At 41.3% G+C, this 20019-nt stretch overlaps 1 protein-coding gene across 2 annotated transcripts in view; it reads right to left on the minus strand.

Annotated features, from left to right (window-relative positions):
• The window catches only part of kcnn3 (potassium intermediate/small conductance calcium-activated channel, subfamily N, member 3), a 77380-nt gene that overhangs the window by 14820 nt on the left and 42541 nt on the right, over positions 1 to 20019 (minus strand). For both annotated transcript variants that reach the window (XM_056267607.1, XM_056267606.1), the window contains exons 4-6: positions 14833 to 15129; positions 4973 to 5094; positions 1925 to 2066 (exon numbers count right to left, since the gene is read on the minus strand). In XM_056267607.1, coding sequence (XP_056123582.1) covers positions 1925 to 2066; positions 4973 to 5094; positions 14833 to 15129 — 561 coding nt within the window. The remainder of the gene's footprint in view (positions 1 to 1924; positions 2067 to 4972; positions 5095 to 14832; positions 15130 to 20019) is intronic.

Genomic DNA, 20019 nt, shown 5'->3' on the forward strand with positions numbered 1-20019 from the left:
GACCATTGTGTTAGAGCTCCGGTTTAAAATGCAGAATCTTCACTGTTATGATGCGAGAGAAAGGCTAATACTCAACTATAACAATCATTTATCCTTCAGTTGGTGTTTGAATGAGGAAACGAGTTTTTCAAGACACTTTGACCATATATAATGTCCTCGATTCCACATCTACATTTGCAGACAGGATAGACAGGTGCTTGTTGCATCCCCAAATCCTTGAGCTGCACCAAGCGACTGGCAAACTAAAGCCCTGCCCAAACACTCCTGTTTCCGCAGGGCAGTGGTACAGTCTAACAGAGTTGGCCTTCTATGTTGTCATAGCAACAAGTCCCATAATTCTGCCTATAGAAAGTCATTACAATCACTATCAATAGTAAAAGAAATCTAATCCAACACTCTTTCTCTCTATCCTTCTAGAATTCCTATTCTGTAGCATTTCATCTCTTCAGCAGCTCATATTTAAAAGAAAAAAAAGAAGAAAAAAAAACCAGCAAGGACTGCAAACAGTTTGAAACATTAGACTGTGGGAATATATCAGTATTATCTGGGTCAATTACTTTTTTTTTTCTTTTTTTTTTGGCCAGATCTAATAAATATTCAAAACATAATTCAGTTCACACATACAATAACTTGAATACACCTGTTCTATGATAAGCAGGTTTTTAATTAAAATTAATTTTGGGGAGCATTGAGCCAAAAATGTCAAGATGATAGAACTATCCTGATATCATAATGAAGAAACATTATGGTAGAAAAAAAAATCATTATTAAGCAGCTTGGCTATAATGAATAAAAAAATAAAATATAACAGGAAATTATATCACAGAGGACCCTGCGAACCCACATGACTGAATAAGTTTCTTAAAATATCAGATAATTTGACAAACTTAGTTCAGTTTTTTAAATTAAATGTCATGTGGTGCAACTCCCCGAAAACTGCTATTGATTGATATTTATAATTTAATAATGATATCTATTTAAAAAATAGCTTTTAACTATTTACTTGATAATTACATCACATGACATTTTAGTATCATTAAGTTTAAAATATTCTTTAAAATATTTAAAATATTTTTCCAAAACCACATGAAATCAATAGGAATACAGAGAGAACATTTCTAACAACATAGTTTTTTAAACTAGAGTTTTAAAAGACACTTCCTTTTCTTTATCATGGACATACTTATTTTGTCATTGACATGTAAGTATTGTCATTATTGTATTCTATTGTGTATTGTATAGTGTGTGTGTGTGTGTAATTGAGAGAGAGAGAGAGAGAGAGAGAGAGAGAGAGAGAGAGAGAGAGAGAGAGAGAGAGAGAGAGAGAGAGAGAGAGAGAGAGAGAGATAAAGATCAAAACTAAAATAAAAAGAACCGTCACGTCAAGTTAACCACGCTTCTCCTCTGTAGTCTCTCTGGTAGGATATTTAGAGACACAGAAACTGACAGCGTGTGAACAGGAAGAACAAATACTCCAAACAGAACAACAGAGAGTAGAATGAAACGAGAGAAAGTGGCCTTTACTAACAGATATTTACATCTGCAAACTCAATATCAAAATAAACACACTGCTAAACCATTGCTCTACACCACCTGTCAAGCATTCCTCAAGCACAGAGACATAAAGGCTTGGGATTATAACAAGAAATACCTGGGGTTTACATTAAGCTATCGCCATCATAACGTTATCAGGAAGACCAATGGCAGTCCTAAAACAGCCTAAAAGCTGAACAAATGTGCAGTCCCAAAATACACAAGAGGATTCATCCTAAAAACACTGGATGTTTGCTAGATGGTGCATCCTGGTGTTTGCTAACAGACATGGCTAACGAGAAGAAAAACATATCTTTAGACTGTCCCCTGCCACTGTGGGTGTGAAACCTCTGTGCTATTTGTGTGTGTGTGTGTGTGTGTGTGTTTGTACCATAATTCCTGTGAGCAAACACACTCCCTTGCCACAGTAGGTGTGAGGCACCATGTCTCCATATCCAATGGAGAGGAAGGTGATGGAGATGAGCCACATGGCACCCAAAAAATTACTGGTCACATCCTGAGCATCATGGTACCTGAGAGAGAAATAAAGAAGCAGCGGTTCAGTCTGGAAAGATTTGATTTTTGAAAGTAACTTGGAAGGCTGTGGAAGGTATGGCGAAGCAATAACTGGATGTGAAATAAGCACAAATATCACATCAAAGTTTTCACATCAAATTGTTTCATCCGTTTCCATCCCTTAATCTGATCTGCAAAGCACTTTGAAGGAAATTCTAGAAAGTCTAAGTGTTTGCCAAGAGGCCTGTCGAGAAACTTTGAGACGGTTCTTAAATGTTGGTTATACCTTTGATGCAGCAAAAAAACCAAAAACCTTTTCTTATCCTCCCTCCCTGAGAACATCTCAATAATGGCAAACCAATTCAAAACCAAAACCAAACTAAGAATAAAAACTAAATAAAAGAAAAGAAAACTTAATAAAAGAAAACCAACAAAAGAAAAAAGAAAACATGTTTGTAGCCCATCTTTCCATCCTACTCGTATCTACGCGTTCAGTCAAAGTAACAACATTAAAGGTGCAGTATGTAATACTGACAGTTAGCGGTTGAAAGCTGTGCTGTTATCATTATAGCTGTGATGTGAACTTTGCTATTCTTTAATATTGAAAACGATTTTTAGAATTATATCTTTATCGGTCTTTGGTGTGAACGGACCTTTAAGCAGACACAACATGAACGAGTACAATTATAAGTTGATCAGGTAATGTACAAGGTTTTTTTTTTTATTGCCTAGGCTTTTTAGGTCAGGTCAAATTTGCGATCTCTGTCCCAGTTCATTTGCTGGATTCCATGGCTGTAAAACACTGGGTTTTCCACCAACTGACAACCGGTGGTGTTAAAATAGGCTACTATTGGTAAAATTGGGAGTGGGCGGAATCCCACAGACCAAAACAAAACAGACATTCCGGCACGGAACGCACCTTTCAGAGAAGAATAACTGTATGTAGCATTGTTTTTCAGAGAAAAAAGTATTTGAACTTAGCATGTTTCCTGAATCTTTGCAAATATATTATGGTATTTTATGATTTAGTACAGTAAAAAAAATGGCATACAGCACCTTTATAAAAAGGTATGACATTTAAGACTATTTTGATGAATACAAATATTTTCCACTTTAAAAAATAAATGCTTTCACAAATTCTCTACAGAGCACTTTGAAAGAGAGAGCAGGCGTATTAAAGACTCACTGAAGCTCAATATGACACTAACAACACCAAGGTCGTACTGTAGGTTTGATTCCCAGGAAACCCAAAAACTGATCAATACATTTTTTACTAACTTGAACTAATGAATTGAGCAGAATAATGGCGCTTTTCCACTACACAGTACCAGCTCGCCTCGGCTCGGCTCGACTCGACTCGCCTTTGTTTGGTTTTCCACTGTGAAAAAGTTGTACCTGTACCTGCTTTCGGGTGCTTTTTTTCGTACCACCTCCGGCGAGGTTCTGAGCGAGCTGAGGCGATACTAAAATGTGACGTGAAAACAATGCCGACTGCTGATTGGTCAGAGAGAATCGTCACTATTCACTGCGTCGTCATTGCACCTGCTTTCGGGTGCTTTTTTTCGTACCACCTCCGGCGAGGTTCTGAGCGAGCTGAGGCGATACTAAAATGTGACGTGAAAACAATGCCGACTGCTGATTGGTCAGAGAGAATCGTCACTATTCACTGCGTCGTCATTGCACGCGCCAGATGGAGTATCCAGAATAACCCCGCCATTTTTAAATAGTTTGGCCAGAGATAGTTACTACTAAACTTACTACTATTATTATGGCAACTCAGAATACGCCGTGGTCAAACGAGGAGGTGCAGACATTCCTTTGTTTGGTTGCCGAAGAGAGGATCCAGCGAGAGCTTGATGGGGCAACGAGGAACGAAAGGCGTCGCTATGACGACCGGGTACTATTTGTGGCGGTACTTTCTGCAATGGAAAACGGAGCGAAAAGCGAGCCGAGTCGAGCTGGTACTGGTAATGGAAAAGCGCCATAAGACCAAGAATATATATTAAGAACATAAATAAAACCAATTTCATGTTGACTGCAACAGAAGAAAATCAAAGCCTTTTTAATTTATTTTTACAGTACCATCAGTTTCTTTAAGTCCTCTTAAGGCATAATAGCAACTTCCCGAAGAATATAGTTTACAAAACAAGATCATCCAGTCAGAGGGAGGCCTAAAGCCCACTGTGTGCATGCCGGACTGAGTAAGAGCAGCATACAGCCAGCAGGGAAACTCCTCCTCTGGAAAGGCCTTTAACGTGATGACTTTGAGTGCAGTGCATATAAATAGACCAGATCCCTGTAGGCTCATCTCACAACGACTCTGCCCTGATCACATGTGGCAATTCAAATGCGCAAACCGTCACTCATATCGTGCTGCTCGAGCCTACCGCTATCAAAACAATCATCAAATCTCAAGTCCCCAGTCCGGGGAACCCTCAAAATTTTAAAGCGTATACCCCGAGACTAACACACATCCAGAGTTTGTAACCATGACAACACGGCTGGCAGAGTCGGAAACACCCACTCACTGGCCTGAGGGCCTAGTTTATCCCGTGACCCTTTTAAGATGCAACATGGGAAATCTGTTGATGTACGTCGCGATTGGCTGCTACCCGGAGTGCATATGTGTCTGGAAAAAGGGGAAAGCTGTTTAGATAGACAGGTCTCGGGTTTCAGACAAGGGTGTGAATGAAAGTGCTCCTTTTCTGTCTCTTTCTCTCTGGTCTCTCTCAGAACAGCAGACGTGTAGGAGCAAGTGTTCGCACACGCGAGTGTTTTCATCCAGGCAGTGCCACTTATTGGTGGGGATTCAGGTGAGTCCTCATTAAGCATTAGAAACTTGACAGCGTCTAGACACAATGGCGCAGTTCCAAACACAATGATTCATTTGTTCATTTTTCCTCACGCTCGTTCTCTCTCTCACCTTTCACACACTCTTACGGTCCAGGCAGCGATGATCCACAGGGAGATGCTGAAAACTAGCAGCACCGTGCCTGGGCATATGGTCATCAGGGTCTTCATCACAAACCGTGTGTTAAAGTGCACCTGAAAAGAGAAAAACAACCAGTCGTGTGATTCCTTTCAGTCTGGATTTTACCGTAACAGTAGATGAAGTTACACAAGCAACAAGTTGCAAGAAGCTTTACCTGATGGATATGAGCAGTTTCTAATGATCAGTTAAGCCTTATATCATGAATGTTAAAAAGTATGGTCTATAGCAGGGAATTTTTCATTTTAATTAGATTTTCATTATATTATATACAGTGGGGAGAACAAGTATTTGATACACTGCCGATTTTGCAGGTTTTCCCACTTACAAAGCATGTCAGTCAAGTCAAGTCATCTTCATTTATATAGCGCTTTTAACAATGAATTGTTTCAAAGCAGCTTTACAGAGATAAACATATAATTTAAGGTAACAGATTGTTTTGGCGTTATAGCGGTTCTTGAATAATGTTACTTCCAGCTAAAGTTAACTTTGATTGATTCACCTCCGTCGAAATGATCAGACTTTAAACGCGAACCTGTGATTAACGCTGACGGCGTTCACATGCTCATTCAGAATTCTATAGTTATGTGCTTTTTAAAATATGTGCGCAGGTTTGTAATTCATACAACCCAGCCTAAACAAACTACTTTTCTTGCCTATAAATTTTGATACAGAATTTTGTTTTATTTTATCACTTCGGGGTACGCGAGCCGGAATTCACAGCGCTTTATCTGTAGAGTGGGAAAGGGATCCTCCATAGGGAGAGGATAGTGGATGTAGAAGTCTGTAATTGTTATCATAGGTACTCTTCAACTGTGAGTGACGGAATCTAAAACAATCTGTTAGTTTCTCTTTAAGAAGCCCTCCTGTTCTCCACTCATTACCTGTATTAACTGCACCTGTTTGAACCCATTACCTGTATAAAAGACACCTGTCCACACACTCAATCAAACAGACTCCAACCTCTCCACAATGGCCAAGACCAGAGAGCTGTGTAAGGACATCAGGGATAAAATTGTAGACCTGCACAAGGCTGGGATGGGCTACAGGACAATAGGCAAGCAGCTTGGTGAGAAGGCAACAACAGTTGGCCCAATCATTAGAAAATGGAAGAAGTTCAAGATGACGGTCAATCTCCCTCGGTCTGGGGCTCCATGCAAGATCTCACCTCGTGGGGCATCAATGATCATGAGGAAGGTGAGGGATCAGCCCAGAACTACACGGCAGGACCTGGTCAATGACCTGAAGAGAGCTGGGACCACAGTCTCAAAGAAAACCATTAGTAACGCACTACGCCGTCAAGGATTAAAATCCTGCAGCGCGAGCAAGGTCCCCCTGCTCAAGCCAGCGCATGTCCAGGCCCGTCTGAAGTTTGCCAATGACCATCTGGATGATCCAGAGGAGGCATGGGAGAAGGTCATGTGGTCTGATGAGACAAAAATAGAGCTTTTTGGTCTAAACTCCACTCGCCGTGTTTGGAGGAAGAAGAAGGATGAGTACAACCCCAAGAACACCATCCCGTGAAGCATGGAGGTGGAAACATAATTTTTTTGGGGATGCTTTTCTGCAAAGGGGACAGGACGACTGCACCGTATTGAGGGGTAGAGTGGATGGGGCCATGTATCGCGAGATCTTGGCCAACAACCTCCTTCCCTCAGTAAGAGCATTGAAGATGGGTCGTGTCTGGGTCATCCAGCATGACAACGACCTGAAACAAAAAATCCCTGCTGCAGTGTGTGCAAACCTGGTCAAGAAATACAGGAAACGTATGATCTCTGTAATTGCAAACAAAGGTTTCTGTACCAAATATTAAGGTCTGCTTTTCTGATGTATCAAATACTTATGTCATGCAATAAAATGCAAATGAATTACTTAAAAATCATACAATGTGATTTTCTGGATTTTTGTTTTAGATTCCGTCACTCACAGTTGAAGAGTACCTATGATAAAAATTACTTGTATTGACTTCTACATGCTTTGTAAGTGGGAAAACATGCAAAATCGGCAGTGTATCAAATACTTGTTCTCCCCACTGTATATATATATATATATACACAGAGTACCAGTCAAAAGTTTGGAAACATTACTATTTTAATGTTTTTGAAAGAAGTCTCTTATGCTCATCAAACCTGCATTAATTTGATCAAAAACAGAAAAAAACCAGTAATATTGTGAAATATTATTACAGTTTAAATAATGGATTTCTATTTTAAAATACTTAAAAATATAATTTATTTATGTGATGCAAAGCAGAATTTTCAACATCATTACTCCAGTCTTCAGTGTCACATGATCCTTCAGAAATAATTTTAATATGCTGATTTGATACTCGGTTATTATCGATGTTGGAAACAGTTGTGCACTGCTGCCAAATGTTTTTTTGGAACTTGTAATCATTTTTTCAGGATTCATTGATGAATAAAACGTTTAAAAGAACAGCATGTATTCAAAATATAAATCTTTTCTAACAATATAAATCTTTACTATCCTTGCTGAATAAAAGTATAAATTTCTTTCAAAGAAAAGAGAAAAAACATTGACCCCAAACCCTTTGAACGGTAGTGTATATTGTTAAAAAAGATTTCAATTTAAAAAAAAAAAAACTGTTCTTTTTATTCATCAAAGAATCCTGAAGAAAGTATTACCGGTTATAAAAAAAAAACATTAAGCAGCACAACTGTTCCCAACATTGATGATAAATCAGCATATTACAATGATTTCTGAAGGATCATGTGACACTGAAGATTGGAGTAATGGCTGAATTTAAAAAAAAATATATTTATTTTATATTAGTTTAGTTCCTTTATTGTCCACAAGTGGAAATTTGTCTTTGGCTTCACTATACACCACACACAAGGACATCACAAAACATAAAAAATATACACAAAATAAAAACAGTAACATTCCCATGCAGCTATACATAGCTTACATATCCACCCCTACTCATGTTCATATCTTCTCAGCATTTAAAATTCGAATAGCAGTTGGCACAAATGACATCTGATACACATTTTTACTCGCCCTAGGTTGTCTAAAACCTTCTCCTCGATGGAAGCAACTGAAAGCTAGAGTGTAAGGGATGAGAGGAGTCCTCTATAATAACCCATGCCTTTTCTTTAACTTTCAATAAATATATCTCATTCAATTGTCTTTGTGTCTTACCTACGATTGCGCTAGCTACGTTAACCACCCTAGACAATATATATATATATATAAAGATCTACATAAATATTTGATATTTATCAAACTAAACAGTAAACTTAACAGTTTATATTTCAATATAGCTTAAATGCAAATAAATGCAAAGATATATCTTTTGCATTTTTTTTTCCAAATAGATACACTACCGTTCAAAAGTTTGGGGTCGGTACGATTTTAAATACTTTTAAAAGAATTCTCTTCTGCTAACCATGGCTGCGCTTATTTGATTAAAAATACAACAAAAATCAGTTATAGTATTAAATATTATTCCAGTGTAAATCAGCTGTTTTCTGTGTGAATATATAGTAAAGTGTAATTTATTCCTGTGATCAAAGCTGAATTTTCAGCATCACCAGTGTCAGTGTCTTCAGTGTCAAATGATCCTTCACAAATCAGTATAATATGAGGATTTGATGCTCAAGAAACATTTATTATTATTATCAATGTTGAAACAGTTGTTGGTCTGTCAGTTGTACAGTTTTTTTGTTTTTTTTAGGATTCTTTGATGAATAGGAAGTTCAAAAGACTTTTGTAACATTATAAATGTCTTTACTGTCACTTTCGATCAAATTAATTATTCCTTGATAAATAAAAGTATTGATTTCTTTCCTCCAAAAAATAAAAATAAAATTCTCACTGACCCCGAACTTTTGAACGGTAGTGTATATCCTTGCATTGTATTTAATGTTATATGCATTTTCTCTCAAAAACAAGCTGCTTTGGTGGTGAGATGGGTCCCTATGGTGGTCTTATTCATATTAAGACCATCAAAAGATCATGTTTGATCTTATATGTGTCCTACCGGTTGCACTAGGAAGTTAAAACAGCTGTTTTAGATCAAAGGTTGTTCAGTGTCTTTATTCAAAAGTAAAGACTGTGACCTGAAATATCATAATTTATGTGAAATACTGGGTGTCCAGACTGAAATTTACAAGAAGCCCTTCAATCTTTTCATTTTCAACTCAGATTGATTCTAATGCAGCTCTTCTCCAAGGCATTGTTGTTTTTTTGTACTCAATTTCATCTATACTTTATTGAAAACAATGTTCATCATCGTCATTATTATTATTATTGATTTGTGTTTCTGAAAAGTCAGATAAAGGGCAGCTCTCCAGAGGGAAGGCGGAGATCTCTGAGCTAAGATGGGCCACACGATCATTAATGATAAAACAGCACATGAGAGGAAAGAGAATTTGCATTTACATCTCTTTGAAACAAGAGCTTCTCTCAAAGGACAAAGTGATTACCCTCTCCAATCACCCATTCAAATTAAAGTAAATCAGGACTCTTTTCTCCTGTTTTGGATTATTTCAATGGCACTGAAGGACAAAACTCAAACTTTGAACTATCAAACACTTGACAGCCACGGCAGTCATTCTTCAACCTCTCTTAAAGGGATAGCTCACTTTGAAATTAATTTTTGGTATGTTTTAGCTTACCTCAAGGGCATCCAAGATGTAGGTGTCTTTGTTTCCGCAGGAGTTTCAATTTTGATATTTTTAGGTCAAACCGTTCTTGTCTGTCAGTCATATAATGCAGGTCTATGCTCACCACCTCAAAGAGCATGCACAGAGAAGTCCAAATTAAACATGATTTAATGACTCGTAAATGTAAGCACACATTGATGGCCTAAGACACGAAACGAGCGGTTTGTGTGAGAAAACGAACAGTATTTATATCGTTTTTACCTCTTGTAAACACAGCCATGTCCAAGTGATCTGAGGGCGCGGGCGCTTCGGTCTGCGCAAGCGCCAGAAGTGATCTCTCGCGCGTGTACGTCACTCATTGTTTAGACAGAGATTTCGGAAGTGTTACCTTTCACTGTGAAGATCTAAACATATTTAGATATACAGGAAATCGCAATGGAAGACGATTTCGATATTTCAACAGACAACGTTGAATTTTTTTCACAATCGCGCGAGAGATCACTTCCGGCGCTTTCCGACGCTTTACGGCGCTTGCGCAGACCGATGCGCCCGCGCCCTCAGATCACTTGGACGTGGCTGTGGTTACAAGAGGTAAAAACGATATAAATACTGTTCGTTTTCTCACACAAACCGCTCGTTTCGTGTCTTAGGCCATCAATGTGTGCTTACATTTACGAGTCATTAAATCATGTTTAATTTGGACTTCTCTGTGCATGCTCTTTGAGGTGGTGACCATAGACCTGCATTATATGACTGACAGACAAGAACGGTTTGACCTAAAAATATCAAAATTGAAACTACTGCGGAAACAAAGACACCTACATCTTGGATGCCCTTGAGGTAAGCTAAAACATACCAAAAATTAATTTCAAAGTGAACTATCCCTTTAAGCACAAAGCTGAAGAGATACACAATATTCAGAGACATCAATCAGCCATCTAAAGGGGAGCAGAGATAAACCTGCTTGAAAAACACACAGCCATCAATCATAAAATCCATTACAGCAGAATATTCATCAGTCACATCAACTGACACCGAGCTGTGATGCTGCATCCTAACAATGCAAAAACAATTAGATTAAGCTCCTGTCCAACACTGACCTTCAAAATAAGGTTCGTCTTAATGCTAGTTCACTCTGACCCAACAAATGCCAACACACACACCAAATAGCAAGTGGGTTTAGTTGGATCCAGGGGAGTAACTAAGTAAATGTAGCAACACTACTAGCATTACTTTTAGTAGCATGCATGACAGTAGCTTAGCTGTTATAATAATGTAGCTTTTCCAGTAACAAGCCACTTTTTCCAATAAGTACAGTATCAGTATAGAATAACAATGTCATTATGTCACATTTTATGTCACATTGTGTTGAACACTAAGCATTACAGCTGAGCCAACTAAATAATAGTCAAAACCAGGTCCTCTGCATTGGTTTGATTCGTTTTAGTGAATCCGTTCAATCATAAGGTGCATGTCAATCATCCGGTTCCAAAATAAACTAATCTCAGATTTAAGTCTCTCTTGTGCCGAAGGGCATCTGCAGCCGTTTTGCCTTTTTTATAATTAAATATTTAGTTAAATGCTGCTGTCTGTATGTTTTCAACTAATTTATATTGTTGTTTATTTAGGGCAAATTTACCTGTAAATTTAGCTTGTAATTAAGATTCAGTAACAATTTCTCAAAACCCCCTATTGGTTTTGAGAAATTTTGTCTGATAAAATTAAGATTGATCGAATAATAATATTTTATAAAAAAAAAAAAAAAAAATACTTTCTTGAGAATGTATGTTGAATGTCTTCATTTCTTGACTCTTGTCTTTTTTTTTTTTTAAGCTATTACCCTTCACCCGATCCTTGGCTTTAACTACCAGTTGATGCATGATTGTATCAGGGTTATTTTCGTAAACGAAAACCGAAACTAAGACAAAAACTATTGGTCAAAAAACATTTTCGTAAACTGAAATAAAATTAAAAATTCATAATAAATGAAAAACTAAAACGAAACGAAACTAACAACAGTTACTGAAAAACTAACTGAAATAAAATAATAATGAGCAAAAATAAATAATCGTTTTCGTAATTAATAAGCTCTTTACTTTGGCGGAAAATCTGACCTGGCTGTTTAGGGAAATGCCTGGCGCTTCACCCTTGTGAAGTTGCTGAGGCGATTAACCGCGTGTCGTGACGTGCTCAATGAAGGACCGTAACGTAGAACACATCGTAGAACACATCGGCTGTTCATAAAGGATGCGTTTGTGGCAGTGGAATGGGAAATAACACAAGGTAATGAAACGCAAGTTGAACTTCTTTTAACTTGAGCGCAGCGTTTTTAGAATGCCGTTTGCAATGCGCGGGTGCAACAGCAAACAAGTCCGTCAAGCACAAAAAAACCTTTAATGTACTTCTGTATGTTTGAGATATCATGTTTTCATTAACATTGACAATGTAGGGATTCTAGGAAATACCAGGACACGACACACCAACAAGCACGCGCATACACACACACACACACACACACAGAGAGAGACAGTCTGGTCCACTATTTGTGGGGGGACTCTCCATAGACGTAATGGTTTTTTTTATACTGTACAAACAGTATATTCTGTCTCCTTACACTAACCCGACCCATCACACACACACACACACACTACACAGACCCCTAAACTTACCCATCTTACACACAACTTTCTCCATTTTTACATTTTCAAAAAAAAAAAAAAAAACTCATTCTGTATGATTTATAAGCTTGTGTACCTATAGGTCCCAAAGTGACACGAGTCCCCATGCGTCTGTGTGCATTCAGGTTTAAGTCCCCACCAGGATATAAAGACATGTACACAGTGCACACTCACACACTGCATAGATACTTATTATTTAATTACACTGGCTTCACAGCAGGTTGTGTTGGCTGTAGTCAGATGAATTGAGCTGTTTTTTTGTTATGTTCCAGTGGCCACTCTGCTACATGTACAGCTGAAAAAAAGTAAACTATGTTTAACAAGATTTAATCTTTAATATGAATTAGTTTGTCTGAATTTTTCATATTTTTTTTCTTGTCTACTTTTAAGTTCTATTTATTTGGTGCTTTGTTCAATCTCAAACCATTATTTTATTTGTATTATTAAGATGTCTGCACAAGAGTTAACTGTAATCTGGGCAAACATTAAACTTTGCTGAAATTAATCGTCTCGCTTTGGTCTACACTGGAAGTGTTCTGTTAGCTCTGCTAAACTATAATTACTAAAACTAAAACTGAAACTAAATAAAATAAAAAATAAATAGAAATGTGTTTGCAAAATAAAAACTAAACTAAAACTAACAATACCATTAATGAAACTAACTAAAACTAAACTTAAATTTAAAGCAAAATTGAAAACGATATTAAATAAAAACTAATTTAAAAAAGCAAAACTATAATAACCTTGGATTGTATGTGCTGCCATGAGACACCTGTACCACGGTTTTGATATGGTAAAACTATAAAAACAATTATTTAATAAAAATAAATAAACAATTATAATCCCTTAAAGGGATAGTGCATCTATGTGGAGAGAGAATAGCAGTGTAGTTAGACAAAAATACTGTGGTAAAGTAAAGGGAGGGATACAGGACAGTTAAAGGACGGGAAAAAGAGTACAAACACTAAACGAGACCATGAGAAACATTAAATAGAAAGATTAGAGATAAAGTCAACATGGTGTAGGCAATGCATTTTACTTCTTAATGTAATACATTTCTGTGGTTGGATGGGACCCCCCCAAAAAAATAATCTGTCATCATTTACTCACCCTCAAGTTGCTCCAAACCTGTATAAATTTCTCTCTTCTGCTGAACACAAAAGAAGATATTTTGAAGAATTTTGGTAACCAGACAGTTGACCGACTTCATTGATTGACCATTGACTTTCATAGTATGGAGAAAACAAAATCTATGGAAGTTAATGGGGTCAATCAACTGTCTGGTTACCAACATTCTTTAAAATATCTTATTTTGTGTTCAGCAGAAAAAAGAAACTCATACAGGTTTAGAAAAGCTTGAGGTGAGTAAATGATGACAGAATTTAAATATCTAAAACTATCCCTTTAAGTACCTGGCTTCAATGTTGTCAATTGCTTCATTAATAATTTTTCTTATAGGTCTTGAAACTGAGGTCTGTAAAAGGATGCTTGGAGGTAAAAAAAAAAAAAAGTTTAAAGAAAAATAATTTAGAAAAGACAGTTCTGTTTCTCTTCACATGTATACAGCTAACCGTTCTCGAATGGTGGGTAGTCAACTTGACAGAAAATAAAGATTTTCAAGATAACATTTAATACAAAATTATAATATTCATATTTTTACAGTTCAAATGGGTCTGTATACATGAAAATAGCAGCCTTTTTAGGAAAGGGGTCCCTAGTAAAGGGATCATTATATTTGAAAGTCCAAGGAATTGAAAAGTATGAAACCCTTAGCTTATCTGACTATTAGACTGTAGTGTAACTAGTTTTCATTTTTAGTAGCTCGTAGCAGTTTTAAAGTAGCTTCCCCAAACTGGCTGGATCAGTGTGTTAACCCTGTTGCTGTTTTGTGGGTCAGTGTGAACCAACCAGTCGAATCTTTAAACTGTCAGTAAAGCTGAAAGGTTTATCTTTCTCAAGAGACTGAACAAACCACATAAATCCACACAAAACCTCTTTCCTCTAGCGCAGAAAACCACAGTCCTCGATCCTCGATGCTCATGACTGTCCACATAAAAGGGAACTAAAACATAAAGAGGATCTGTTTATTGAATCTGGGCGCAAGTGGGCCATTGAAGATAGACAGGAAGGGAAAAGCTGACCAGTTGATGAGGTTTGGACTAGTTGGTCTATAATACCTGAAGAAAGCTAGCTGTTAGCATTCCCATTCATCTCAAGGGCAGTTGCTTGGATAGCGCAGAACCCTCCAAAAGTATGTGATTTCATGCTTTTAAGAGACCTTCGAACAGGAATCAGGCGATGTGTTACTTGCAAATATATTATTTAGTCAGAATACACTGCTATCAACCAACAGAGGCTACTGGAACCATTCTAACTAGCCAAAAGAATGTAAACATCTAGAAAAGGAAAACCACACTCAGAAACAAATGCTACACATATAATTAACACCCTAAATTATTTGTTTTGAATCATTGGTTTGACCTCTGACCTTGTTGAGTGCCCCTATGCTGCGGGAGGAGGCGTCGGTGAAGAGCTTGCTATGTAGCAGCATGACTCTGGCGATGAGGTAGAGTCTTAGGAACATGGGTACAGACAGCACCATGTCTAGATCTGCCTCCGCCTGCGAGGGAGCGTAGGAGAAGGCCAGCCGTGCCCGCCACATAAACTTGAAGTCCCCCGGCACCGGGTGAACCGCCGAAACGATCAGCTCCAGAGAGATGAGCAGCACTCGCTCCATGGTCATGGCGATCCGCCAGTCGTCCGCACCATTGTCAATGACAAAGAGCTGAAGGGGAAAAGTCAGAATGGGAATGTTAAACAATGCAAATTGAGCAGAGTTTCCCGGCAAAGTTTCAATTTGCATAATGGATATCAAATTTGTATTGAAATGTAAAGAAGTGCTCAATGGAACACAGCAGCCACTAGCTGTGACAGTGACATAACACATAGAAAAAAAAATAAAGCCCATTAAAACTGTATATATATATACTGTATACATTTTACACTAGAGTTAAAAAGAAAAAGAAAATAAATCAAATCAAATCGAGAAATGACCAAAAAAAAATCAAAAAATGACCTCAGGAACTTCTAATACATTTTTCATTTGAGGTATGGCTATGTGTAATATATGTTGAAGAAAATAGTAAAGTACTGTTACGGATGTGTGTTCTCTTACGAGAGTATCTCTCGTACTGGGTAATAGCTTTACGCTAGGGGAAAAACTCTTTTCCACGAGATATTGAAGCCAAAAATTATCCTTAATTTTTTATTAATGTAAAACGCTTTGCAGCAGCAAGCAGACATAGGCGAAACAGCTCGCGCGCCTATTGGTTGCTCTTGCGGCAAATGCAGCAGCCTATCGAGAGAGACTCTGCGTGACGTAATGACCAATGGGGGCAATTCGCGCCCATATCGTCACGTCCCGCCAGAAAGGGCGTGGTCTCACCCTATAAATATGCTCGTTAGGCTGGTACAAGCTGATTTTTATCTCTTCAGCGACGCACACGCATCGCTGGATCCGGAGTGAGAAGCCGCGACGTCGAAGCAAGCCTTTCAGCGGGACGAGCTCTGGAGTCGCTGGCCTCGCCGCCTTCAACTGCCGTACCTGCTGCGCTTTCCGGCGTTCTATATTCTTTTATACTCTGTGTATCTTTACTCTGCTGAGAGTGTTTGCTCGCTTACTTGACGCGACTCACACTTCTCTTCACAAAAGAGCTGCGTCTTTTTAAAGATGCCATCCTGTGGCTCGTGCCGCGCCCCGCTCAGCGACGGAGACCGGCACGTCATCTGTGTTTCCTGCCTGGGTGAGGATCACGCGGCCCTCGCGCTCGCCGACGGCGGATGCCCTCATTGCGAGCTTTTGCCTATGGTGACTCTGAGGACTCGCCTGGCATCATTCTCCGAGCCTTCACCACAGCCCGCCGTGGTGCCGCGCCGCAAGAAGCGCCGCGCCCAGCGCGCTCCCGAGCTTTCTCCAGCCCGCCAAAGCTCGCCGGTTCGCCCGCCAGCTTCGCCGGCTTCGCTCGAGTCGCTCACTGACGGACAACGGCCGCCGCCTGCCGCCGCGTCCGTCCACGAGTTCGACGAACCCACCGAGGCGTGTTCTCTTCTGGCATCCGATAGCGAGGATTGGGCGAGCTCCGTGGACCTCCCCTCCGCTAGCGTTTCCCGCCAGACCACTGGTAAGAGAACCGGCATTGAGACTGAGCTGATGCGTCTGCTCTCTCAGGCCATGGAAAGCATCGGTCTCGATTGGGAGGCGCCCGCGCAACCGCCGCGCAACAGGCGAGCTCTGTGGACCTCCGCCTTCTGTCCGCGAGTCGTCAAGGAAACGGGCCAGCTGGGCGTGCGTCACCGGCAAATGAGAAAAGAGTGTGTTTTAGTCCCCGCCGAGGCCGGACTAATCTCCATTTCTTAAACATTTCTCAGCTCCTAGTTTGAGCGGCTGAAAATGTCATTATTGCAGCAATGAGCCTGTTGTATAACACGCAACTGTGATGACGCTCTCTTATCTGCTTGCGCTAGTGTAGTTCTCCCTGTGGCCCAGTGGCGGAACCCAAAGCTTTCACGCGAGAGACCCGTGTTCGATCCCGGCTCTCGCAGCAGATAAAAATGTAGTCTCGCCGCGGCCAGACTTCCACCGAAACTTTTCGCTCGTTCAGTTCCAGAAAATGCGACTGTTCCAGTGTATTTTGCAGTAAACAAGCTGGTACCACGGCCCGCTTGCCTGCACATAAATTCTACCAGAAAGACTCGGGAGATAAATTGAATGGCTATATACATTTATTGACAGCTCAGCAAGCATAAATTTATGAGTTCTTTGGCGTAGGCCCCGTCCTTAGCGAGCAAAGCGAGGTTAGCCGAATCTGCATGTCCCGCCTGAGATGAAGGCGGGGGCGCAGCCGACCCCCCCGGAGGTAAGGAAGGGACCATCCTGGTGGCGGTGATGGGGAGGATGGAGGGGAAGGTACCGTCTTGGTGGTGGTTGGGGAGGATGGAGGTGAATGGCAGCGTCAGCATCTGCGAACTCAGACAAGTATAAGTACCAATCTTATATACTGTGACTGTTAACACCTGATTGGATAGGGATGAGGTAATACATGGCGCGCTGATTGAGTCTTCCTGACAGAACTTAAGCTAAAGCTTCCATGGCCGTTTCCACGGCGACCCAGAAAAATCATGTAATCATTGTATTTCTGGTTTTCCGGCCACAGCCGATGGTGTTATAAGTGTAATAAAATGCTCACAGCCCAGTGTTCATTTCTACACACAGACACAGCCCGCCACGGTACAGGGCTCGCACAAATGAAATCGACGCATGTCAATTGTGCATTAAATGTAGTGAATGTGCCCACAACCCAGTGCCCACAAACACTACACACTGCATGTACCACGGTTTCTGTAAAACGAAACCAACACAAGTATTCCTAGCCTCCTAGGAAATCGACGGTGTTTCAGTCTCGCCGTGGCCAGACTTCCACTGAAATTTTCGCTCGTTCAGTTCCAGAAAATGTGACTGTTCCAGTGTATTTTGCAGTAAGCAAGCCAGTACCATGCCCGCTTGCCTGCACACAAATGCTGTTCCCACGGCGACCCAGATAAATCACATAAATGGTGTATTTTCTGGTATTCCGGCCACAGCCGATGGTGTTATGAGTGTATTGAAAATGCCTACAACCCAGGGCTCATTTCTACACACAAACACAGCCCGCAAAAATGCAGGGCTCGCACAAACAAAATCGCCTCATGTCGATTGTGCACTAAATGTAGTGAATGTGCCTACGTCTCAGTGCCCACAAACACTACACACCACATGTCCCACGGGTTCTGTGAAAACGAAACCAACACGCATTCAGTCAGCTCAGGCCGACGGTGTTTTTTAGTGCAGTAAATGTGCCCGCTGTCCTGCGCCCACATTCACTCACAGACATGTTAAGCCCCACGGGGCTCGCCCCGCTCTCTCTCCCTCAGCAAACTGCTATAAGGGTTTTGAGCGCGGCCAGGCTGCCCGCCGCGATCGGCGCGCCCCCCGCCTCACACACTGTAAACACAGTGTCTGCGTTACAGCACGCCGGAGCTCTCTTGCCGTCACTATGTCTCGGCCAGAGCCCAGATCTCATTCTACCCCTAGCTATTCACGCGAAAGTGTGGGCACAGCTTCCTGGGGTATCAGAATGGGTGCTGAACACTATAAAAAGAGGCTATTCGCTCGACGTCCCCGCCGTTATACGGCGCGCGTCGAGACGACGGTGGAAAACGTATCTCATCTACTTCAAGCCGAGATAGCGAAACTACTGAGCAAAGGTGTTTTTAGAACCTTTATCTCAAGCTCAGAGCAAAGGGGGCCTACACAGCAGATATTTTCTGGTACCGAAAAAAGATGGAGGTCTCAGACCCATTTTAGATCTGCGACAGCTGAACAGAGCACTTGTGAAGCGCCAGTTGAGAATGCTTACGACCAGGAAAATCCTCGCGCAAGTGCGCCACGGGGACTGGTTTATGTCAATAGATCTGAAAGACGCCTATTTCCAAATACAAATAGCGTCCCATCACAGGCGATTCTTGAGATTCGCTTTCGAGGGCCAGGCATATCAATACACAGTCCTGCCGTTCGGCCTGTCCCTAGCACCTCGTACATTCACGAAGTGCATGGACGCGGCGCTCGCACCCCTGCGACTTCAGGGCATGCGAGTCCTGAACTACTTGGACGATTGGCTGATTCTAGCTCGATCACGATCGGAGCTCATAGAACACAGGGCCGCATTACTCGAGCACCTCGAGGAGCTGGGCCTCACAGTCAATTGGGCGAAGAGCTCACTGTCTCCCAGTCAGAAAATTTCCTCTCTGGGAACAGTGTTAGACTCGCTATCCATGACGGCACGCCTGTCACCAGAGCGCGGACTAAATATTCAGCGCGTCGCGAATTCCTTCCGCCACGGCTCGATAGTTCCGCTCAAAAGGTTTCAGAAAATGCTGGGGCTGATGGCCTCAGCGGCCTCTGTACTCCAGTGGGGCTTGCTTCGCATGCGCCCACTGCAGATGTGGCTGAAAGCGCGGGTTCCACCCAGGGCATGGACAGCGGGTCTGTTTCGCCTCAGGGTCAACCTACAGTGTGTTTCAGCTCTGGAACCTTGGAAAATAACCGACTGGTATCAGTCAGGTGTGAGTCTGGGGACCGCTTCGAGTGTGAAGGTGGTGTCTACGGACGCCTCCACCTCGGGGTGGGGAGCGCTGCTCGAGGGCAGACCGCTAGCTGGCCTGTGGTCAGAACGGGAAAAGCTCCTTCACATAAACTGCTTGGAGATGATAGCAGTCGACAAAGCGCTACGGCGTTTTTGTCCCCAGGTAACAGGCCACCACGTCTTGGTCCGGTCGGACAACATGTCAGTGGTGGCATACATAAATCGCCAGGGCGGCGTTAGGTCACGAAACCTTCACAGGCTGACGGAACGCCTCCTGGTCTGGGCTCAGCACAGCCTGCTCTCACTGAGAGCAGCGCACGTGCCTGGTCACCTGAATGTGGGACCAGACAGACTGTCCAGGAACAATGTTCCAGCAGGGGAATGGTCGCTGCACCCGCAGACGGTCCAGCTGCTGTGGAAAACGTTCGGCAGAGCACAGATGGACCTATTCGCGTCCCACGAAAACGCTCATTGCCCGGAGTTTTTCTCGAAAA

Source organism: Rhinichthys klamathensis, unplaced genomic scaffold (genome assembly GCF_029890125.1).
Source record: "Rhinichthys klamathensis goyatoka isolate OS25496 unplaced genomic scaffold, OSU_Roscu_1.1 h1tg000262l_1, whole genome shotgun sequence".
NCBI classification, from domain to species: domain Eukaryota; kingdom Metazoa; phylum Chordata; class Actinopteri; order Cypriniformes; family Leuciscidae; genus Rhinichthys; species Rhinichthys klamathensis.